Consider the following 25,618-nt stretch of genomic DNA (forward strand, 5'->3'; position numbering starts at 1 on the left):
TTTCTCATGAAGTGAACTCCCACCAATTAGTAATTTCCTTTTCCAAGAGTTTTTCTAGCAGTTGTAATTGTTGCCTTGGAGATTGTCCTTTGTTAGACCCAGAGCTCGTGGTGGGCATGATGCTAAGTTCATTGCCATCTACTTCATCAAATATCAAAGATGTCACTTCTTTCCTTTTTCGGAATGTATTCGCCATACTGCTGAAAAGACAGGCGTGATCGGGAAATAGATCACATAAACAGTTATTTTCCCACAATTCATCCTGCTCCTTAGCCCCATGTAAGTGTCTTAGGATTTCAGGCTGCACCTTCTTTTTTTAGGTCTCGTGGCATTGAACAGCGCGTAAGCGCTGTCTCGCCAGAGATCTATTGTTGCTGGGTCTGCTTCCCAGGAGACAGCACCTGGCCGCGCGCATTTCCTCTCCAAGGAGGCGATATCAGCGGGCCACGCGCACGCGCTCGCTGTGGCCAGCTGCTGTCTCCTGGGAAGCTGCAACACCACACACGCATGCACACAGACACACACATACACGAGCGCCCATGCACGCACGCACATACAGACACACACCCCCACACATACACACGCGCGCGCACACACACACGAGTGCTCCCCTCCGTCGCACACAGACACACACACAAGTTCACCAAGACCCCCCCAGCCCTTTTCAACTTACCGGGCCAATCTCGGGGGACTCCGCCTCTGCGGCTCTTGCCAGCTCCTTTCCCGGGGCTCCCTCTTGGTCAAGGGAGCTCCGCAACACTTGCGTAACTTCCTGCTGGCGGCCCCGGGGCTCTCCACCGCTCACAGGAGCCCCGGGCCGCGATACGCATTTAGTCCGCCTGCCTCCTCTTCCGGTCCGGACGTGGCCCCGCCCCCGTCACAGGCGACATTGCCTGACTTCCGGTGCGTGCGCCAATGGAGACACAAGACTGCAGAAAGGTGTGTTTTGAAGGAAGTTCATGTTACCCTTATTTTCCAGTCTTTTCATTGTCAAGTAATGTAGCGGTATTTGTTAGGGATAACATATTTTAAAAGTGCGAATTTAGTTTCAACTGAGGCGGCATAAAGAATGTAGCTTTGCATTTTTCTTCATGCCCAGTACCAAACAATACACTTCCTGTATTCCAGTCTAGAGGCTAAAATTATTGTGTATCCAAATGCAGTGTTGTCAAAGTTGTTTTTTTTGTAGAATTATAATTAGTTATTTGTGAAAGTCGAAGGATACAGGCTTTACATTGTTTTTTAAGCCATTATATTATGGTGAATGCTTAGCTGTAAAAGCATTTTTTTGAAACAGAACGCAAATACCTTTTCCACAGCACCTCCCGATATACAATTAAAAAACTGTACTCTGTGTGCCACAATGGCTTCACCTGGTAGCGAATATCAACACTTTCTGAGATGATATGTCCACAATCTGTAAGTTGTAGCAAACTTTTGTGATCAACCTACCAGACCATATTAAAAAAACACTTTCTGGTTTGAGAGGGTTTGGATGCCTAAGAAGGGACTATAAATTAGGACCTGGACTTCGTAAATACAGCCACACATAACCCACACACACAACCACTCACACGCACAACCCCCCCTCCACACACACACACAACCCACACCACCGCCACAACCCCCCCACACCCCCACCCCCTCCACACACACACACATCCCCACACACACACCCACACACACACCCACACACACCCACACACAACCCACCCACACACACACACACAACCCACCCACACACACACCCACACACATCCACCCCCAGATAATGTACGTATGTTTGTATGGATCTGAAGAAAACCCACATGGTTGGCAACAAAGCATGAACAGGAGATTTGCACATTTGTGATATTACATTTTATATATTTACAATCATGTTACATTCCACACATATTTACAATTTTATGCACAGGGAGGTCAAATAATTTGCCCAGAATCATGATTTTATTTTTTTAATTAAAATTGGCACAACTGCCGCCGCACTTTATCTTCGGCAGCTGCGTGCCTTTGGTGCCTGGTGACATTCTTACCGAAAACTAACTCCCTTAGAGCCAGCCTTTTACTGGTAAGCATGGCACCTAATTTACAAAAGATATTTACAAAATCTTAAGCTATTGCCATTATAAATTATAATAACTTTTATTTAATTATTAATTATTTAAAAAAAATTAAAATCCATTGGTATTTGTAATATCAATACATCTAAGTCAATACAACACAAATTGCAAAAGAAATGCTATAGGTGTCACATTTGCGAAAGTTAAAAATATTGGCATTGTCATACACAATACCAATAACTCAAACTTTAATGCTGCGAGACCTATTGCATTGTAAATGCTTGTTTAAAAATCTGCAGCTCCTGAAGGGTACCTCGAACGGCAGTATGCCTGAAAGTGTGGCACCTGCGCCCTCTACCTCAAAATCTGCCTCACCACCTCACAAAACCTATATACACAGCGCATAGAGAACATACTATGAGTGTTCGGATCTTGATATAACAAATCCTTTTTGTTATACAAATTGAGTCCCATGGCAGAATGTATTAAAGTGCATACATTTCAATAAATTCATACAAAGAATTGTGAAAGGCTTTTGTCATTTTGCAGCTCAGCCTGGGTGGCACTAGCTAATCCAATGCTTAAAGGTTTGCAATAGAAATGGTACAGGACTTTGTCCCTTTCTAGCTCGGTGTGGATGGCACTGTGCTAATCCTATACTTAAAAACTTTGCTAGAAAAACAGACATTTGAGGTGAGCATATTCTTTGTGTCGCTTGTGTTGTAGGGTGCTGTATACAGGAGCACCTCTCCACCTCAATTTAGGAACTATTCAGAGCTCTCTACTTCCTTTTTTGCATAATTATTTATATAATTTATATTTCTCACGCGATTTCAAGTCCCTCTCTGCAGTGTTGCACCTGTCTGGTATGAGAGCCTAAAGAAATTCCATTCTCCATCGTAAAAGGAAGTATTCACTCCCATGTTCGTGAAATACTGGTGCATTGTTTCAACATTCCATATCCTGCATCTGGATGACCCGAAACGTTTAGCAAAAAATCCTTCTCATGATTTACAGATGTAAACACAGTACATTGCTTTAACATGCACAAGCGTTATTAAAACAACCAAAGGCATACCTGGGACTATATTCAAGGAGAAACAGACCCGCCTTATTTTAACGTTCGATCAAACAGTTCATTATTATTTAGATATTTCTAAAGTGCAACAGCTACTAAAAGAGTGTCCTGGCGCTAACAGTAAAATCGAACCCAACAAATAAAAGAACTAAGTGGCTGGCCCAAAGAGCCAAGTCTTGAGAAGTTTCTTGAAAAGCAAAATCTCCTTGGTGGCACAGAGTTGCAGTGGAAGAGCTTTTACCTACCTGGCAGCCAGATAAGAATAAGAGCTGCCACCCCATTTTTTCCCTTCTAAATCGAGAGATGACCACCAGCAAGGAACTGGAGGACCAAAATGTCCTAACCGGTTGATACAGAGTAAATCTGATGGACTGGTTCTGAGTGCCTTTACGGTAAAGAACTCTGAGTTGCAAGTAGGCCTCTGGACCTCACAAATTCGTTTCACGGGAAGCCAGTGCTATTTCATTCATATGTCTAAGAAAAGGTATCGGGTATTGATCAGCAAACTGTATGTGCATATCAGATTATGAACAAATGTCATAAACAGCATTGCAGTGTGCTTATATTATAGATTCATAGCCCGCCGGAGAGGGCTATACCGGCTATTAAAGGCCCTCTCCAGCGTTAAAGGCCCCGAGCCGAAGGCGAGGGCCTTTAACAAGGGAGAGGGACTTTAATAGCGGCATAGCCCATCTACGAAGGGCTATAAGGCTATTAGAACATTCTGTCACTAGAGGACAGAATGTTCTTACAAAAAAAACAAAGCCTTTTGGGACCGTGAGGGGATTGGAATCCCCTCAGGTTCCCTGAAGCCTTTGTTCACAGCCAGAGCTGTGAACAAAGAAACATTGGAATGTTGGTGCTCCAGGCTTACACCAGCCATTATAAGCCCAGAGCACTCCATTGTTTTCAATGGAGCTCCCAACATTCCAATGTTCTAATTATCAATATGTGCAAGTCCTTACATTCCAAATATCTTTGCCTCGTTTTTACTAGTATTAGAACATTGGAATGTTGGGAGCTCCATTGAAACTGGAATTGGACTGGAATGCTGCCCTGAGCAGTTGCCAGTGGTTCTTTTCAAGCTTTCCTTCTATCACCTATTGTTTTATCACACACTCACACATATAAAACAAAAACAATAACCCACCAACAGCACAGCACATCAACACATCAACTGTCATCATTTGGATGGGTAAACACTGTCTCAAGCTGAACTCTGATAAAAACAGAGGTCATACTTTTCGGTAATAGTCCTCATTTCTGTAGTCCTCTTTGTTGGCCATGTGAGCTAGGAACACTCCCAAAGCTGGTTCAAAAAGTGAAGAATTTAGGAATACTTATAGATGATAAATTACATTTTAATAAACATATCAGTTCAGTCATCTCTTCTAGTTTTAACACCTTGAGAATTATTAGGAAGATTCTCCCATTTATTCCACATAACTCAAGAAAAACAGTCATCTCATTACTATTTCTTACCAAACTGGATTATTGTAATGGACTTTGTCAAACTTCAAAAACAATATTTGAAAAAGTTACAGAGTGTACAGAAGGTGGCGGCAAGACTTATTCTTGATCTCCCCAAGTTCCAACCGTTGTGCCTTACCTATCAGGCTTTGCATGACTCAGGTCCTTGTCAGCTGAAACACTCCCTAACTTGATATGTACCCAGCTGAGACTTACTATCTAAAAACACAATGAGGGACTCTTGCCCCAATTTTAAGAGACTCAAATGGGAGGGAGGGGGGGGCAGATGTTTTTCCTCAGTCGCCCCTGCAGCTTGGAACGGCCTGCCTATAAGTATTAGAGCTGCTCCAACCTTATTGATTTTGAGGAGGCTGCTCAAAACTTGTCTCTTTAACAATTAATTCTTTCTCTTCCTCTCAAACTGCTAAACCCACGAGCGCCAAGACACCAACGGGTATTCATGCGCTTTAGAAATGTATTAACATAACACTCCATCTTTACAACAACTTACGAATACAATATTACAAAACAATGTCTTAACAAATAAAGCAACCACATGAAAGCAACATAAAACATTACACGATATAATTGCACAACATAACAGTAAAGCTAAACAACACAACCTCGACCAAACCATACAACAGAACATAATACAAAAAAGGTTATCCTATCCTAACATACCAGCACATGCAATAATACAACACTACAACTACATAACAGACTACAACAGTGCAACACACAATGAAAAAAATGAAAGCACAACAGCACAATATCGAAACCACTTCTTCAAACATCAATCCATTTCCATCACCTTCCCCATTGACTTACATGACATGTATTTTCTATCCCAGATTACAATTATGCTTTATATATTAGAAGTAATGTAACTTTAAAACTAATTATATTTTGGGGTTTTAGGATTTATATAAAGACTGCACGTTTCTTGTATTTATCATTTCCTTACAACCCAAGAGAGAAGTCACAGTGCCCATATGTAGATCCAGCAATTCGGCCTCAGGCTGTTGGAGAACTCTGTCCTCCCATGGAGTTTAATTACATAGATTTTGTATTTTACCTGCACTCCATATTGCCGACACACTAGAAAGATTTCAAAGAGTACATTGAAAGATAAAGCAATCACAACTTTCCATGAGAACTCCTTGAAATCCCTTTTGAATTCCCGCATACATTCGTGTGAAATCCTTTCTGCTAGCATAATTGTACATAGTGTACTGTGGAAGGTGCACTTTAGTCCCCCCCTCATGTGTTTGCCCATGGAGAAACCCCTTCCCTGTACCCCTACCAATTTGGGAGTCGGGGAGAGGTCCTCGGCCCATTCCCACCCTGAAACGAGATTTTCTTCTACTTTTGACAAGCGTCTGGGGTGGAAATGGATGGAAAAATTGTATGTGGGTGTGTAGTAACTATACAAGGCATCCCAACCCTAGCATGTAATCTCCCTGCCTGTGGAAGCAGATTTACTCCCACATATTACAGTATAGTGGTGTAAAGTTACATGTGAGTAAATTAGTTTACTAGTGAAAAGTCCACTTTGTGTGATTTCCAAAAGTGATTGTTAAAATATATATGAAGCCATTTGCACATATAAGTTACATTTACACATGCCATTTGGCATTTTATTTCCTATCGATTGGATATTGAAATATTGCAGTATATGTAACCTGGCTAGGTTCCAGTGTCACAAAGCATATAACTGTGAACAGAGGGTCTGTGACAAGTAATGCCCACAATTTCAAATGTGCGGGTCTAGGTACTGCAAGATGGAAACCTTTGTCAGTACAAGGTAGCCTGGATGACTGCGTAGACTAGAATGCAATATACAGGACTGATCTTTACATTAATGGTGGCCTTGTTAACAACAGGTCCTATCAGGGTGACAACAAAGCTAGGAATCCCATTGAGCCTTGAGAGTGAACAGTGATAATGGTGGGACAGTTGTTTAAATCCAGCTTCATCCTAGCGTGTTGTCCAATTCTGGAAGATGCAATTGTATTAGTTTCACCAACTTCAAAGGTCAAAGCTTTCTTGAAGTGTAGGTTTTTAAATGGAACAAAACGTGTTACTGTAAAATTACAATGCTTTCTCCTATACATATAACCTTGGAAGTGGACTGTGATTAAAATATGTAATGCCTGGTCCCACTGTATTTCATCTCTCCCATGTCCACCCTTGCAGGTATCATTGCCGTGTTTGAGAATCATGCAAACAGCAAGATCCCTCATCTCTACTCGATACACAGCTGGTGTGGAATTGCTGTGTTCATCCTTTTCTTCTCACAGGTAAATCCTGCGGATTCCATTTTTGCTCCAACAAAGAGAGCGAAGGGATTATTTTTAGAGTATTACTTGTGTCACGCTGATTAAGGGCGAAACAAAAATGTTTTGATGGAATAAATCTGTAGCTTGCCTCTGGTAGGTGCCCCCTGCCCAGGTTGCTATGAGTGTTTGGCCTCAGCACCGAAACATATTTGGCCACTTATGCGCATAATCATGTCAGGAAGATATGCTTGGGGGAGGAGGTAGAGCTGATATCACTTAGCAACTCTTTCAACTTGTTTCTCTAATTCCTTTATCTAGTGGGTGATTGGCTTTGCCCTTTTCCTGTTTCCTGGAGCTTCCAATGCGCACCGCAGCCGCTACAAGTCCCTCCACGTCTTCTTTGGTATATTTCTGTTAACCGCTGCCATTGGGACATGCCTGATGGGCATCAACGAGAAACTCATTTTCAGTCTAGGGTAAGTGAAGCTATAGCAAGAGTCCTTATTTTTAATACTTGCCTCCAGCTCCCCTTAACCTAGATATTTTTTCTCATTCCTCCTAAAAGTTATTTAAATGTCATTGCCATATCGAGCCTAAGGTTACGGCTAAATGACATCATAAAAAGCTAGCCCGCCCTATAATACATTGATGGCAATACCCATCTCTAATTGTTTCAAACTCACCCACTCTGTGGCGGTTTGTTCTGGCTGAAGGAAATGCGTTCACTTTTGAATGATGATGTTTTAAGGGAACAATCTTTTTTGCCAATTGGAGGTTAATCAGGGCAAGGCTGGCCAGATAAGACACAGGAAATGGAGGGATGGATAGGATGGATGTATGGACGGACTGCCTGGAGATGGCACAAACACATATTCCAAGATAACTTTTAGCTTCCAGTTCAGGAGTGAGGTTGATGTGTGTAAATGTGTTAGCAAGGAACATGCATGTTTATTCAAGGTGCTGAACATACTGCTATAGATGGATATTGATGTCTACCATATGTTCCCAGAATTGCTAAAGCAAATAGTGACAGTTACAACTTCCCCATATCAACCTCACCCTCTCTTCCAAAGTCAAGTGACTTCTGGAGAACAAGTACATTTAGGGGGAGATGTACGACCGTTTTTTGCGGTTGCAAACGGGAATTCGGCCCGTTTGCACCTGTAAAATATGCCTGCCCCATGCACAAACCATATTTTGTGAGTCGCTACAGTATTAGCGACTCACAAAATATGGTTTGCGACTCAGTATTAGGAAGGGGCGTGTCAAGGGCATCCCTTCCTGATAGCGAGTCTAACACCAATGTATGATTGTTTTGCAACTACATTTGCGGTCGCAAAACAATCTTCAAGTAGGTGGTAAACCACTCGCAAATGTGAGGGGGGTCCCCAGGGGATCCCATCCCCTTTGTGAATGGCTGCTAATATATTTAATAAGAGCAGGCAGTGGTCGAGGAACCACTGCCTGCCCTTAACAAATGAAACTGAATAGTTTCATTTTTCTTTTTAGGTCGAGCCTAGCGTTGCAGTGTATGCGCTGCTCGCTCTGCGAAGCATGCTGTACTAAGGCATGCTGTAGAAGTGCTGTGGGAGCATCCGCCCATATTTTTCATTGGCTGGTGTCATTGTCCTAGGTAAATGCTGGCTTCCGATTCAATACGAGGCTTCTTAGTCCCCCCTTTATTCCCGCCCTGTCTCCTTTTGTGACTGCCCATAACGACTGGCTCTTTTACTTGCGGGGTTACACGATCTCCTCCAAGTCAATAAGCACTATTTTTTTTCAGCCCAGCTTTGGCAATGACAGCCGCGTGTTTATTTTTGCATTGCGCTTTCACTTTAATAAAAGCTGCCGCCCTACCCCACGAGTGCTGTGTGGGGCGGTAGCTATTAAAGTGAAGCGCGATGCAAATATAAACAAGCGGCAGCCTTTGCCCAAGAGCGACAGCTTGTTAAATTTAAAAACCTAACAATACCATATAATTATGCAGCCATTATTACTGCCTGTTGTTTTGAAATATTGTATTCCGGAAATTTAAAACCTGGTAAGTCAATATTTTAAATCATCCCCGGCATGCACAGCTTTGAATGCGATTTTTCCACATAGTTTGGCTGAGAGTGGTCCCTGTTGCACATGCAATATTATTGTTGGTTTGAATAGACAGTTGCACCCTGCAATGCAATAATCCAGGTTAATATTAAATTACCCTTCTCTTTAGTAAATTGGACATCGGCGCTTCTCCTCTCATATTATTCTTGGGGACACCAGGAACTAAATATTGCTTAATATGAAAGAGGAGACTTTATCGCCACCCCCATCCTAATCCCCCTGCGTTGCTATGGGAAATGGTAGAGGCCCATTGCACCAATGACCTGCCAAGACTGTTTCACTACAGTAAGGGGGAGGCAGATCCGAGCTCACTTAGCCAAGGCCTGGATTGGTTCCTGCTGGCATGTGATCCACACTGGAATGCAAATTAATTATGGCATTTTCTTCCCCTCTCACTCTCTGTACCCCCCTCTTCTCGGCTCTCCCCCTAGCATGCTATCTGAGGGATGGTGGCCACATACAGTATGCTGCAGGAGGACAGCATGGAGCCGGGAAGGATGCGGAAGGCGGCAGAGGTGTGAGAAGCTAAAGATACAGTATGGCACAAGTCGCCGTATGTCTAGCGCCATCACAGTGCAGCGCAGTGTCGTTAGGTGCGCGCACTCGTAGGAGGTGTTTTGCATGATTCTAGCTACTTAGACAGGCACCTCTGGTTTAACCCCTGCAGTGCAGCGCTGCCTGTCTCTCAAAGAGGCATAGAGCTACCTCTGTATTTGAATTCAGCGAAGACTAGTGAGCTCACCTGTTCCGCATGTGTGCATGTACGCGTGATTATTTTTTAAATATATGAATCCCTATTAGGTCTCGGCCTGCGTAGGCTGTGCTTGCGCAGTCTCGCTGGCGAGATTTTATGTTTCTAGAGTATGGGGCTTAAACACGCCCCTCTTCTCCATTGGCTGGCTTCCTAAACAGAGGCCAGCCATTGGAGAAGAGGTTTGTCTTTCCATTTAAGCCCCGTCTTTTTCGGATTGAGGGGTGTGTTTTCTAGTTTCTTTCTCTCCTCTTCCCATTGGCTGGAATTTTACATTCCAGCCAATGGGAAGAGGAGAGAAAGTAAAACACGCCCCCCAGTCTGAAAATGACGGGGGTTTCTCCGAGGCATTTGTGCTTGACCTCGGAGAAACATGGTGGTGTTACCTCTAAGACTCCGTTTGGTTCGTTGCTCGCGCCGCATTCCGATTTTTGAAGCCTTAGAGTCCCTTAAATTCTGCGTTCCAATTGTGCAGCGCTTTCTCGCTGTCGACTACCACGGCTGACACTTCCAAGAGAACTTCGCTTTACCATGCAGTTGGAGGGCCTGGCCTGCGGCGGGGATCACTGTGCCACCAGCACTTCCCAACCACAGCGCTCCTGCAGCACGGCGCACTCCAGCTCCGGGCAGCAGCGATGACTTCACGGCCTCCGGTACTCCTGATACCCTTCCCTCTCTCCCTCTCTGGCGGCCATGCTGCCTTGGCTTTGGCCAGCGGGGCCACCGTACAAGGCCAGGCTCCCCTCCTCCCCCCCCAAAGGGCCGCCCTATGAAGAGCCTGTGCTGCAGGATCCACGCCATGGCCGAAGCCCGGAGCCCCCGCTAGGCCCCCGGCGGGGCTGAGGCGGTCCACACTTCCAAGAGAACTCCGCTTTACCATGCAGTTGGAGGGCCCGGCCTGCGGCGGTGATCACTGTGCCACCAGCACTTCCCAACCACAGCGCTCCCGCGGCACGGCGCACTCCGGCTCCAGGCTGCGGCGATGACTTCACGGCCTCCGGTACTCCAGATACCCTTCCCTCTCTCCCTCTCTGGCGGCCATGCTGCCTCGGCTTGGGCAAGCGGGGCCACCGTACAAGGCCAGGCTCCCCCCCCCCCCTCCCTGTGAAGCCCTTTGAAGAGCCTGTGCTGCGGGATCCGCACCATGGCCGAAACGCGGAGCCCCCGCTAGGCACCCCCTGGCGGGGCTGAGGCGGTCCTGCCCCCCCTGGGTGCGCCCCAGCCTCCGGCCCCCCAAGGTGAGCAGGGAGGAGGGAGGAGGCAGCGCATCCCTGGGTCGCCCCCTGCATCCAGCGTCCCTTTAACTGCCCCCTCGGTGCACCCCCTCACTGCCCTGGACCCCGCCGGTGCCTGCCTGCATCTACCCCAGTGTCAGCTCCCTCCACTCCTGGTCCCATCTGCTCCCCAAAGTTCCCTCTAACTGCCCCCTCACTTGCATCCGTAGCTGCCCTAACCCTACGGTCTGTCCCCGACCCCGCCAGTGCCTGCCCTCATCTACCCCAGTGAGTGTCAGCTCTCTTCACTCTGTGCTCCATCACTCTCTGCCCCATCTGCTCCCCAAAGTTTACTCTAACTGCCCCTTCTCTTGCATCCATACCTGCCCCAACCCCCTCTCTGCCCTGGACCCCGCCAGTGCCTGCCCGCATCTACCCCAGTGTCAGCTCCCCCCACTGTCTGCCTCGTGTGCTCCCCAAAGTTCACTCTAACTTCCCGTCTCGCATCCATACCTGCCCCAACCCCCAGCCTGCCCTGGACCCTGCCGGGGCCTGCCCTCATATACCCCGTCTCTTCCTTAAGTTCCCTCTAACTGCCCCTTCTCTTACATCCGTACCTGCCCCAACTCCCGCTCTGCCCTGGACCCCGCCATTGCCTGCACTCATCTACCCCAGAGAGTGTCAGTTTTCTCTATTCTGTGCCCGATCACTTTCTGCCCCATCTGTTCCTTAAGTTCCCCCTAACTGCCCCTTCGCTTCTATCCGTACCTGCCCCAACCACCGCTCTGCCCTGGACCCCACCAGTGCCTGCCCTCATCTACCCCAATGAGTGTCAGTTCTCTCCACTCTGTGCTCCATCATTTTCTGCCCCATCTGTGCCCCTTCTCTTGCATCGTACCTGCCCTTGTCTCGCCAGTGCCAGCCCTCATGTACCCCAGTGTCAGTCGCTCCACTCTCTGCCCCATTTGTTCCTCTAACTGCCCCTTCTCTTACATCTGCACCTGCCCCAGCCCGCCCTTGACCTCGCCAATGCCAACCCTCATCCGCTCCATTAAGCGTCATTTCTTTACACTTTGTCCCCACTGCCCCATATCTGTTCCTCTAACTGCCCTTCTCTTGCCTCTCCATCTGCCCTCCCACGCACCATCAATCTGACATATTTACGCCCCTATCCTGCTTCCCTCTGACTCTCGAATACTTCCTTTATCTGCCCCTTTTCTGATCCTTTCTCGTCCCTCCAATGGTTTCTTAGTCTCCGACATACTTGCTCCTGCCTAGTTTACACTCCAGCTGCCCCAGCTCCCTTCCCTAATCCTCCCTGCTGCCTCTCAGCTCCTCATCACCCTGATCACGACTTAAAAATAAAAAAAAACATGACCCGCCCCTCTTCAATCTATCTTTCGAGTGTTTATTTTTCATTCTTACTTTTTTCCCCTCGATTTCTTTTTTTTCTGTCCGCACCAGTGGTTCCTGTCCTTGCTGCTCTTCATCCTTATCTCGCTCGATTTTTACTTTCTCACTCTTATTCTTCACTGTTCATCCCCTGCTCATTATATCTTCTTCTGTGTAACCATCTTGTTTGTTTTCTCTTCCCTTCCTCTCTTCTCCGTCATTTCATCTCTTGTCCTTCCACTTTCTTACAGTTTATTTATTTTTTCTTTGCCCTTTTCTTCCTTCTCCCAAGTTCCCTTCTTTATTGTCGTCCCCATTTACACCATTATTTTTCTTCTCTCCATTTCCTTCCATCTTTGTTCTTTTCCTTTCCTCTTTAATCAATTCTGTTGTCTTTTCCACCATTATCCGGTCTTTCCATTTTTCCTTCCTTCTCCCCTTCCTTCCTCTCCATTTCCCCTTGCACCTGCCTCAGCTCCATTGTTTCCTTTTAAAATATTTACTTTCTCCCTTATTTTTCTTTCACTTTCTCGTTCACTACTTCCTATCTCTTTTCTTTCTTCCTGTCACGTTCTCTCCCTGTAGTGTCCCCTCAGCTCTTTTCTTCCATCTATTTTCTACCTTCTTTCATTCTTTCTCCGTTCCTTCTTTCCTCTGCTGTAAACTTCGACATCTTTTATATGTCTGCCCCATCTATTCCTCAAAGTTCTCTCTAACTGCCACTGTATCTGCCCCATGGATTCAGACACGCCATCCGTTCTCCTCATTAAGTTTGAGTAACTCTTGAACTCCTGAAGGTGCTGTATTGTAAACATTGGTGCTTCCCTGGGTTCATTGTGGGTAAATAAATCTTGAGGGACCAATACAGTCACCCCACCTCATGTATTTCGAAGATGCCTCCTGTTTGAGATCTGCCATGCTGCTGGGGTTCACTGGACGCAGAGACGCCTGGGGAAACTCTGGGCAGGTTCCTTCTGTTTTTAGGACTTTTATCCATCTGGGTTTTGACAGCGCAGTTGTCAAGTGGCCTTTTGTTAACAATATACATACAGGTGGCTTCAGGTCCACCCCATTCAGCGATTGGCTTTCTTACAACCAATCTTTTTCAGTCATTGGCTTGAGATTTACCCAATCAGCTTCAGCGGTACAGACCTCTCACCTAATATTGTTGGCTATTTGAGTATATCCTTCCGCCTCTCCTTGAACGCTTACATTGAACTGCAGGTGGGACTACTTTATAACTCTCTCGCGCCTGCTGATTCCCGCCTGTGTATCTCGCTCCAATGTGCTAACATTTCATGCCTTAATACATTAAACACGCGCCTTGGCTTTGCCAAGGTTTGTTTTCCATAATTCTATCCGCACTTGGCACGCCCTGGTCCTGGAGTCACTTATTAGCGCACGCGGACACTGCTCTGAAAGCTGGGTGGAGCACGGCAGGTAAGGATGGGGTGAAAAGAACTATTGAGAGGTGTGAACTTGCAAAGGGCTCGGTATGGGTTTGTGGCTCTGTGTGTGTGGCTCTGTGTGTGTGTGGGCGGCTCTGTGTGGGTGGCTCTGTGTGGGTGGCTCTGTGTGTGGGTGCAAATGCAATAGGTCTCGCATTTGCGAGAGATTAAGCTATTGGCATTGCAAGTGACAATGCAATTTATTTATATGTTTTAAAAACAAAAACATAAACAAAAATAATGTCATGAGCAATGCCAATAGCTCTTACTTTAACAAAGACGAGACCATTGCATTGTAAATGCTTGTTAATTGAGCGTGCAACTTCCAGATCTTGTTATTAAAAGCAACTTTGCTGTTTTCATTAGGTGGACAGTGGACATTTGGAAAATGCAGGAGTTGGCTAGAGCGAAAAGTACTAAAAGAACTACTGCACAGAGGCAACCCAATTATGTCATTGGCGGGGAAGGAGTTAAATGTTGTTGCACTTGTCTTTTTTTAACACCTAAAAACACTGATCTGGAGCTTTGCTCTTACCTATTTGTTTTCTTTCCTCACCAAAAATGCTAAACTATCTACACAGTTCCACACCACGTAATTCAACAGCACATCCCCATAATTAAACTCCACAACACAAAAAACATTCCAGTGTTACACTTCATAACACACAATCCCACTCCACATAATTCCAGTACCCAATACCACATAATTGCTATATACATATTTCCAGTGCACACCATGCCATATAATTCCACTACACAAATCCACAGCATCTACGTCAGACAATTCCACAACTGACACATCCAATAAAACCCACATAATTCCACTAAAGACCAAATGCATACACCCCATAACACATAGGTAAAAGACATTGACAATATACAACGCCAATAGCCCTAACTCCACCAAATGTGAGCCCTATTGCATTTTCAATGCTTGTTTAAATGCAGCCCGTTTTCCTTTAAGGAAAATGGGCTGCATTTTTTTTAACGGCTTTATTGAAAAAACAGTCACAGACATAGTGGTCTGATGACCCCAGCAGGCCACCATCCCTGTGAGTGCTAGCCATTCCCAATGGGGTCGCAAATTGCACTTGCCTCATGTATATTGATGAGGTATGCAAATTGCAACCCCATTGGGAATCACAAACAGTGTCTGAGACACTGTTGTACATACAGTTTAGCGAGTCACAAATAGCGAGTTGCAATTCTGCGGAATTTGCGAATGGTCGTACATCTGGCCCTTTGCCTTCACACCTACTCAGACTTTAATCTTTCTCTGGAGGGATGATCTGCGTAGATAAGACATAGTCCCACCCGTCTCTAGGGATTACATTTTTCTCTAAACTTAGTGTTTATTGGTCATATCATTCTGACAGTAGACCGCGTTCAGTGCCGTAAATAAACCAAAGTGTTACAGCAAACAAATGATGGATGGAATGCTGACAATGCAAATATTCTCCCCCAGTCAAAAGATCTGGGTTAAATCCATTGTTATTTTGCCCACTACTCCACCCCAGTTTGGACCCAGCCATATGCAAATCAATCTTGACCCTGTGCCCCATGGGAACAGTCCAGACCGAACTGCCAGGCCAGGTCCTCCCTGGACAGGAAACAAGCATCCTGGGACCGGTTTCAGGGTATGTCACCCTTCTTCAGCCAGGCTAGCTTGAATTCAGTGGCACAGTCAGCAAGGGACCCACGTCTAGGCATACCCATCCCACTTAGGGCGAAAAGTGTTACAGCAAACAAATGATGGACGGAATGCTGATAATGCAAACATTCTCCCTCAGTCAAAAGATCTGGGTTAAATCCATTGTTCTTTTGCCCACTACGCCACCCCAGTTTGGACCCAGCCATATGCAAATCAGTCTTGACCTTGTGCCCCATGGGAACAGTCCAGACCGAACTGCCAGGCCAGGTCCTCCGTAGACTGGAAACAAGCATCCTGGGACCGTTTTCAGGGTATGTCACTCTTCTTCAGCCAGGCTAGCTTGAATCCAGTGGCATAGTGAGCAAGGGACCCACGTCTGGGCATACCCATCCCACTTAGGGTGAAAAGTGTTACAGCAAACAAATGATGGACGGAATGCTGACAATGCAAACATTCTCCCCCAGTCAAAAGATCTGGGTTAAATCCATTGTTCTTTTGCCCACTACGCCACCCCAGTTTGGACCCAGCCATATGCAAATCAGTCTTGACCCTCAACAGTCCAGACCGAACTGCCAGACCAGGTCTGGACTGTTCTGTCCATCAACTGTTGTTTTTGCATGTGTCACCCCGAGTGGGACGGGTATGCCCAGACGTGGGTCCTGTGCTCTCCATGCCACTGGAACCAAGCTATCCTGGCTGAAGAGGATTGAAACCCTGAAACCTGTCCTAGAATGCTTGTTTCCAGTCTAGGGAGGACCTGACTTGGCAGTTCGGGCTGGACTGTTCCCATGAGGCACATGGTCTAGACTGATTTGCATATGGCTGGGTTCAAACTGGAATGGTATGGTGAGCAAAAAACTATGGATTTAGGCCCAGATCTCTCTACTGGGGTTAATGTATGACATTGTTCTGCATTCTGTCCATCAACTGTTGTTTTTGCATTCGTCACCTAAGTGGGACAAGTATGCCCAGACGTGGGTCCCGTGCTCTCCATGCCACTGGAACCAAGCTATCCTGGCTGAATAGGGGTGAAACCCTGAAACCGGTCCTAGGATGCTTGTTTCCAGTCCAGGGGGACCTGGCTTGGCAGTTCGGGCTGGACTGTTCCCATGACGCACAGGGGCAAGATTGATTTGCATATGGCTGGGTTCAAACTGGAATGGCATGGTGAGCAAAAAAAACATGGATTTAGGCCCAGATCTCTGCACTGGGGTGAATGTATGACATTGTTCTGCATTCTGTCCATCAACTGTTGTTTTTGCAATAAACGAAAGGCACAGCCACCACTGTATGAGTGTGCTGTGCTGTGAATAAAAAACATTGGGGGAGAGCGTGCCCTGGCTGCAACAACAAGCGTGCCCTGACTGCAAAAACAAGGAGGAGAAACCAGTTAAGCAAATATTGCTCGGAGGCTGTAATTAAAACCTACCAAGTAACAACACATGTAAGAGGGGGTGTTCTCATGGGAGGTTTCAAAATGGGACAAGGCAGTACTAAGAAGGGACTACTAAGCCTATTGACCAATGAAAAGTCACAATCTCCAAAGGACAAGACACAGGCCAATGAAAAGTATGGACGGAGAGCGGTTGGAGCTTCAAGTCCATACCCGAGTACAGCATACCTCGCAGAACAGTACATACGCTGCCCAGGCTCGGCCTAAAAATAGGCGAGGTCGGCGGAGCGGAGCTGGCAGTTGGGGATGTAGAAGAAAAGTCGTCTGTTGAGGTAGGCTGGGCCGGTCTTGTGGAGTGCATTGTGTGCGTGGATGAGGAGCTTGAAGGAAATCCTCTTGTTGACGGGGAGCCAGTGCAGGTTTCTCAGGTGGGGGAGATGTGGCTGTGGCGTGGTACGTCGAGGATTAGGCGTGCAGAGGCGTTTTGAATGTGTTGCAGTCGTTTGATCAGCTTGGCCGGGGCTCCCGCGTATAGGGCGTTTCCATAGTCGAGTCTGCTATTGACGAGGGCCTGGATGACTGTTTTTCTTGTATCTATCGGGATCCACCTGTAGATCTTGCGGAGCATGCGGAGGGTGTTGAAGCAGGAGGAGGAGACTGCGTTGACTTGCTTGGTCATGGAGAGTGTTGAGTCGAGGATGACTCCCAGGTTGGGTGCATGGTCGGTGGGTGTCGGGGCTGCCCTCAGTGCTGTAGGCCACCAGGAGTCATCCCAGGCTGAAGGGTTGGAGCCGAGGATGAGGACCTCCGTCTTGTCCGTGTTTAGCTTCAGTCGGCTGATCTTCATCCAGTCGGCGGCGGCCTTCATTCCTTCGTCGAGGTTCGATTTGGCAATGAGGGGATCCTTGGTGACGGAGAGGATCAGTTGAGTGTTGTCGGCGTAGGTCATTATGTTGAGGTCGGGCGACTTGTGCGAGCTGGGCCATGTAGATGTTAACAGTGTCGGGCTGAGGGATGATCCCTGGGGTACGCCGCAGATGATCTTGGAGGCTTCGGATCGGAATGAGGGGAGGCGGACGCTCTGAGTTCTGCCGATGAGGAAGGAGGTCGTCCATTCCAGGGCCTTTTCTCAGATCCCTGCGCCCTGGAGGCATGTGCGTAGTGTGCGGTGGCTGACAGTGTTGAAGGCAGCAGAGAGGTCCAGGAGGATGAGGGCCGCGGTCTAACCATTGTCCAGGAGGTCCTAATGTCGTGAGTGGCGGCGATGAGGGCAGTCACGGTGCTGTGGTTGCTGCGGAACCCTGACTGGGATGGGTCCATGATGCCATTTTCTTCGAGGTATCAGGTTAGCTGTCTGTTGACAATCTTTTTGATGACCTTGGCTGGGAACAGGAGCAGAGAGATGGGCCGGAAGTTCTTGAGGTCTCTCGGGTCCGTGTTGGGATTTTGAGTAGGGCGTTGATCTCGGTGAGTTTCCAGCTCTCTGGGAAGGTTGTGGTCTCGAAGGAGAGATTGATGACGTTGCGAAGGTGGGGTGCGATGGAGCTGCTGGCTTTGTTGAAGATGTGGTGCGGGAATGGGTCTGACGGGGAGCCGGAATGGATTGTGCTCTTGGTCTTGATGGTGTCATCTATGTTCACTTTCACCCAGGTTGGCAGGGGGTTGTGGTCGATGGTGTGCGGAGAGTCTGGAGTGTCGATGTCTTTTGGGGCTGTCTGGGTGTTGAAGCGGTCGTGGATGTCAGTGATCTTGCGGTGGAGAAAGGTGGCGAGGGAATCGCACAAGGCTTGCGACGGCGGGATGTCGTTGGTGTTGGAGCTGGTGTTGGAGAGTTCCTTTACGATGTTGAAGAGCTCCTTGCTGTTGTGTGTGTTGTTGTTGAGGCGGTCTTTGAAGGAGGTCCTCTTGGTAGACCTGATGACGTGATGGTGTTTGCGGATGGTGTCTTAGTGGGCTGCGAGGCTGTCCGGTGTCTTTTCATTGTGCTGTTTCTTCTCTAGTTTCCGGCAGGTTCGCTTGAAGGCTAGGAGTTCTGGGGTGAACCAGCTATCTCTCTTGCTGGTGTCTCAGTGGGTGGGTTTCTTCAGCGAGGCAAGGGTGTTGGCGCAGTTGTCGATCCAGCGTCTGAGGTTGCGGGCAGCGTCGGCGGTGTTGGAGGGGTCGGTGGGTGGGCTGAAAGCGAGGTTTGCGTGTAGTTAGTCTTCGGTGATTTTGCTCCAGCAGCGGCGGGGGATCTGTTAGGTGCGGTGGTGTGTGGTACGTTTCTGGAAGGTGAAGTGGATGCAGCGGTGGTCGGTCCAGAGGAGTTCGGTGGTGTGGCTGAAGGAGATGTGGGAGCTTGAGGAGAAGACGGGGTCAAGCGTGTGGCCGGCAAAATGGGTAGGCGTTGTGACAAGCTGCCTCAGTCCGAGGTTGGCGAGGTTGTCGATCAGGGTGGTGGAGTTGCTGTCATTATTGTTCTCAAGGTGAAAGTTCAGGTCTCCGAGGAGGATGTAGTCGGTGGAGGTCAGGAAGTGCATGCTGATGAAGTCGGGGATGGAGTCGCTGAACTGGGGTCAGGGTCCGGGGGGTCTGTAGACGAGGGTGCTTCAGAGGGTGATGTGGGGGACTTTGTGGATTTGGAAATGCATGTGTTCGGCGGTGCTGAGAGTGTTGTCGGCGCTGGTCGAGACCCTGATGCTGTGCTTGTGGACGATGGTGATTCCTCCTCTGACTCCGTTGGTGCGGTCTCTGTGGGTGGTCTTGTAGCCGTCTGGGATGGCTATGGCGATGTCGGGTGCGGAGGAGTCGTTCATCCAGGTCTCTGTCAGGAATGCGACGTCCGGGGATGATGTATCGAGCAAGTCCCAGAACTCGACGGCGTGTTTGCGTGCGGAGCAGGTGTTCAGTACGATGCATCGGAGGTGGTTGAGGTCTTTCTTGGCGGGTGGTTCGGCGGCTCTTAGGCTGGTGTAGCTGCAGTTCCGGCAGGTGACTGGACCATGTGTGCATTTCGGGGCAGCCTTGATGCAGTGTGGGTCCGTCCGGAGTTGAGAGCTTGGAGTGTGCTGGCATTGTAGCGGCGGCGGTCGTGGCGGATGCGGGGACCAGGTGTTCTGGCGCGTTCCAGGCGCAGACGGGCATGCCTTAGGGGCGCCTTCGGCGCGCCAGCGGCCGCCATATCTGGGGAGGTGGGAGGGAGAAGCAGCTGGGATGCGGGAGGCAGGGGCAGCGAATGGACAGTCAGGGGGTTGGGGACGCAGCGGCGGGAGCGGCAAAGGGAACGGAAAGCAAGGGCACAGAATCACAGGTGCAACGATGGGAACAGAAAGGAATAAGAGCACAGAATTAAAGGGGCAACGATGGGAACAGAAAGAAAAAAGGGCACAGAATCACGGGGGCAACGATGGGAACAGAAGGAAAGGAGGGCACAGAATCACAAGTGCACGATGGGAACAGAAGGGAAAAAAGGGCACAGAATCGCAGGGGCAACGATGGGAACAGAAGGAAAAAAGGGTACAGGCGAAAATACAGGCACAGGGGGAAGACAGACAACAGCAGTCACAGACACCAAAAAACAATAAGGGCAATACAATTAATAACACCGACAATAGAAAAAAACCTAAGGCCTACCACAGGCCACGAGGGATGAGGCACAGGTGGTAGCCTGCGGGTGGAGGAGGGCCTCAACTTTCCTCAGCATCGGCAGCTGGGGCAGGGTCGGGACGCACAGGCGTGCTGTGCGGAGGGGGAGCGACCTACCTAACAAGGTCAAGGGTCGCTCTCCTCACCGCCTTTTATGGGGAGGTGGAAGGGAGGAGCAGCGGGGAGGCGGGAGGCAGGGCCAGCGAATGGGCAGTCAGGGGAGCAGGGACGCAGCGCGGGAACGGGAGCGGCGAAGGGAACGGAAAGCAAGGGCACAGAATCACGGGGGAAACAATGCGAACAGAAGGAAAAACGGCACTGAATCACGGGGGCAATGATGGGAACAGAAGGGAAAAAAGGGCACAGAATCACGAAGGCACGATGGGAACAGAAGGGAAAAAGGGCACAGAATCGCGGGGGCAACGATGGGAACAGAAGGAAAAAAGGGCACAGAATCACGGGGCAACGATGGGAACAGAAGAGCTTGTCTTTGTTGGAGATGGTGTTGGTTCCTCCAGCACCTTACCTCCTGTTGTTGATCAGGGAATCTATTTCTTGATCTTTGAAGCCAGGCAAAGTCCTCTCTTTGTGAAGCTTTGAATGTGCAGCAGGTGCAGTCCTTATGAGTGTAGTCCTCTCTTTGTTCAGATCAAGGGTTCAGCAGGGCAGTCCTTCTTCTGATGTTTCCAAGCAGGGATCTTAGGGGCTGTGCAGCTCTCCCTTAGTTATTCCAGAGTCTGGGCTGGCAAGAGATTGGGCACCTCCAACCAATGGGGCTCCATTTGCCACCCTCTGCGATGACTAATTCCTAAGAAGTGTGGCATGATTTGGACTGCACATCTCAGTTCAAATCAAAATAGAGAAAATCTCTCTTGGGAGTTCAGGTCTGTCTAACCTAACCCACTGGTATGGCTAACTTTTTCCTACACTCCCCTTCCAGCCCCTCTCCTAATCTAATTAGAGGAGCTCCCATCTGTATGTGGGTGCAGGGAATGGGGATGGGTTTGGTCCCTGTGGTACCTGTGCTTCTCCCTTTGAAGACCAGTTTGGCTACCCAGATCCTTTCCTGTCCTGGCATGTGCAGGCAGCAGATCTCCTCCCACCAGCCCACCAGATGTCTCCATTGTTCCAGCCCCAGGCCTCTTCACCAATCAGGGAGCAGCTTGGGTCAGGCTGTCAAAGGCTGGCCAGTTAGAAGAGGCTGCTACATGGCTGCTTTAGGTAACTTCAGGCAAGCAAGTTATAAAACTACTTTTCTGCAATAGATATAATAAATTCGACCTTGGCAAATTGTTGGATTTATTCTAACTATTATTTTGATACTTTGAAATTATTGTTTAAGCTCCCTCCTGTGAAAAAGCTAGACTTCATTCAAGTATTCAAGTTTAATAAAGCCTTCTCATGCTAGCCTATGGCGCTAGCAGCACTAGAATAGCGAAAAACACAATTGGCAGTTTTTCCCTCACCAGGGCATATAACATATCTTTTATAATGTCTCTGCTTTTTATAACATTGTATCATGCATTTGGGGCACTTAGAGCAGACCTTAGGGTTGTCCTATATGTAATAAAAAAAATGTGGTTTGAGACTTTGGACCTAGTTTTATTTCAAAACCAGCTGGTAGGGCTGGCTTTAAAATAACACCAGACACCACAGCAGTGCACGCTTAAGTGCATGAAATCCACTGGGGGCTCTAAAACCACATGCAACTACAGGTAGGCTTTCTAAACCAATTGTAATTACACTAATTGCCATATACCTTTTAAACAGATCAATGGTCCTGTCATGGTTAGCAGAGCCCAGTGCACATTCAGAGTCACTAGTCACCAAATGTTTGGGGTGATTAGGGCAAAAAGGATGACTTTCTCACAAATACCAAGCATCGGCATTGATATATCTGGTTTTTAAATGAATGTGCCTCCTCAGTCAGTACTGGGTTTAGGCATTCAAAATGTATCATTCTGATGGATACTTCTAACCGTAGATTTCTCACCTTGTGAATATCCCCTAGCGCCAGACTGAATCCAGAAAATTCAAAGCAGTTTTCCTGCGCACCATCATGTGCCACCAGGTGCCACTCCACTCCAAAAGTGATAAGCGGAGCTGCATATAAGCGCTACCCATGTGTTCTAACATCGGTTCCTTACTTTTCATGTTTTCAGATGAGGATTCGGAGCTCTGCTCTTTCTTTTTCTTCACTTGTGAAGAGAATTCTATCTCAACTTTTTCTAGTGTGTAAGGGATGTAATACCCTAAGACTACAGGGTTTTAAGCCTTGTAAGGACTGGCACAAACAGTGTCTGCAACAGATCCCCACGAGTTGTGCCTTTGCTGCTTGGGTTCATCGCATGACTTCAAAGCTTGTGACAACTGCGCACAGATGAACCTGAAAGCAAGCTGAAATTTCAAGGCAAAGTTCTACATGACGAAGCACTGGAAGGCTCCGCGCAGATCGCTCTCCAATTCAGAAATCGAGAGCACTGATCTGCTCCTGGTCTCAGTGTCGGTCCAGAGGCTCATCTTGATCACAGTCAAAATCTTCAAGTAAGGCAAAAAAGAAACTCAAGAAGTCCAAGCGGGGCTCTGCCTCTTTCCCATTCCTCAAGTGGCTGATCCTTTTTCTGGCTCCAATGCACTCCAGTTCTCTGGCCTATTGGAGACTTTACAGCAAGGCGAAACCTTTCATGAGGCTATGCTAAGCATCTTTGGCATACAAACGTTTCCACACCTACAGCCCCAACAGATGCATATGGTTCCACAGTCGGATTACTACTATATGGACCCTCAGACCCACCTTGGGTTCTCTACTGGTTTCAGGTGTCAGGAGCAGAAAGCCTTGGCTACTGCTTCACAATAAACGCCTCCCTCACCTTTACAGGAGCCCTGATCTATCATGCACCCAGTCCTAGTGCCACCTTTCTTGACTCTCTAGGAGAAACCCTAAGACATTTCTTCCTTAGATATGCCAATTTCACCATCCTAGGAGACTTTAATCTCCACCTAGAATTCAGAAACGAGTAGGGAGTGGTCAACTTCCTTGAGATAACAGAACCCCTTGGACTGCACCAATTGGTTGATGCCCAGACGCACCAGGCAGGCCTTGGTGTCTACTCCAATTTCACCTCGTTATCAGTAGATATCCCTTTCCAACAGATATGGTCAGACACAAATTTATCCCCCTCGCTACTAAGAGCCCACTCATGAATCATCCTGCCAGGTAACCCCCCCCTTTCAAGCAAGGCACAAGTGGGCACAACTAGCCATAAATTCAAAGTTTTCCACCACTGCCCAGGCTCGTGTCCCTTTCCTAACTGGTAAAACCCCAGAAGATTCACAACTCTTCCACACCAGGATGACCTCATTAAGTAATGAGCGAAAACCAAAACCCATAAAGCCCCCTGGTTTATGCCTGCCTTAGCTCAACTATATCTCCAATGTAAGCAATTGGAACGCAAGTGGCGAAGAGTCTATGATGCAGAAGATCAAAAAGCATTCAAAACAAGCAACTCACATCAAATTAGCAAAAAAGGAGTATTACTCCAACTAAATACTCGATTCCAACCAAGACCAAAAAAACATATTCTCAATTATAGTTCTTCACGGACCCCAAAGCATTGCATAAATAAATTCCTCCCTCTCAGAGCCTATGTGACCAGATCTCGATCTTGTTTGAGGAAAAAATTCTGAATATTCAAAAGGAATTTGCAACGCAAACCACACAAAACTTTGACTGGGTCTTGGAGCCCGAACCGACTAGCACTGGTCACTCGCTTCAAACCTTTGAACCAGTCTCGCTTGAGCAGACACAGGCTCCTGTTACCGCCTTTAAATCAGGATCCCCTTGGATGCATGCCCCCCCATGATTCTTCACCAAATCATAGACATTGTCAGCCCGGTAATCAATTGGATAGGTAATTCCTCATTACTCTCAGGCACAGTTCTAGACGAATCCAAGCTAGCCATAGGGAAACCACTGAAACAAAAGCAAAACATAGACTCATCCAATCTCTCCAATCTCCGTCCTATATCACTCCTCCCGATACTGGGCAAAATCACAGAAAGACTAGTCCACAAAGACCTAACTGAGTTCAATGAAACTGCCAGGATCCTCCACCCTCAGCAATCAGCCTTCCGCCCCAAGCATTCTGAAGAATCTGCGTTTCTGGAAATATCAGACAATCTAAAAACTATAGCGGACAAAGGCAGGAAGGCATGTTTTGATTTTGCTCGACCTGTCTGTCGCATTTCATACCATCTCACACAACACATTCTCCTTGCAAAGCTAAAATCCAGTGGCATCTCTAATAATGTACTGGCATGGATTGAGTCCTTTCTCACCAATCGTAGGCAAGCAGTGTCTCTTGGAACTTTCCTCTCTGCTGAACGCCCCATTGCATCAGGAGTACCATAGGGCTTATTCCTCAGCCCACTGTTATTCAACATATACATGGTCCCTCTTATCTCCCTGATATCTTCTTTTGACATTGAAGAAACGTCCTACGCAGATGATACACAATTGATCCTATCTCTGGACATAGACTCCACCAAAGCTTAACTCAGTTTCAAACTTTGTCTAGCTGAGGTCATCCAGTGGATGAAGGACAACCACCTCATGTGTAATACAGACAAAAACGAGATTCTACTGATAGGAAAAGACCATCCCTTCCAGCCAAGTGCTTTGTGGCTGGAAGATGCGAAACCACCACCCACTACTGTTAAGGTAGCAAAAACCATGGGAGTGCAATTCGACACCTCTCTCTCCTTCCGTCCACGCGCATTGACAGGGACAGGGACCAAATCGCTAAAAAAAAAAAGTCTTTGACTTCATTCCCCTTACTGCAAGGAAGACAATTGTGGTGTCACTGATCCTCTAGCACCTGGACTACTCTAGCAGCCTCCTGGCGGGAGCAAATAAACACTGAAGAGACTACAAGTGGTACAACACACTGTGGCCCGCTTAGTCCTGAATTTACCACGTAGGTCCTCCGCATCCGCAGCACGTAAAACCCTCCATTGGTTTCCACTACATAAGAGAATCCTATTTAAGATACTCTTAATCACTTTCAGAGCATCACTAAACTAAGGCCCAACGTACCTCTCAGCCAGATTCATCCCATTAACCACGGCCAGGGCTCTCAGATCCTCATTGTCA

At 47.5% G+C, this 25,618-nt stretch overlaps 1 protein-coding gene across 1 annotated transcript in view; it reads left to right on the forward strand.

Annotated features, from left to right (window-relative positions):
* The window catches only part of CYB561 (cytochrome b561), a 333,596-nt gene that overhangs the window by 289,236 nt on the left and 18,742 nt on the right, over nucleotides 1–25,618 (forward strand). Inside the window, exons 4-5 of the mRNA XM_078645077.1 lie at nucleotides 6,805–6,908; nucleotides 7,206–7,363. Coding sequence (XP_078501203.1) covers nucleotides 6,805–6,908; nucleotides 7,206–7,363 — 262 coding nt within the window. The remainder of the gene's footprint in view (nucleotides 1–6,804; nucleotides 6,909–7,205; nucleotides 7,364–25,618) is intronic.

Source organism: Lissotriton helveticus, chromosome 5_1 (genome assembly GCF_964261635.1).
Source record: "Lissotriton helveticus chromosome 5_1, aLisHel1.1, whole genome shotgun sequence".
NCBI classification, from domain to species: Eukaryota; Metazoa; Chordata; class Amphibia; order Caudata; family Salamandridae; genus Lissotriton; species Lissotriton helveticus.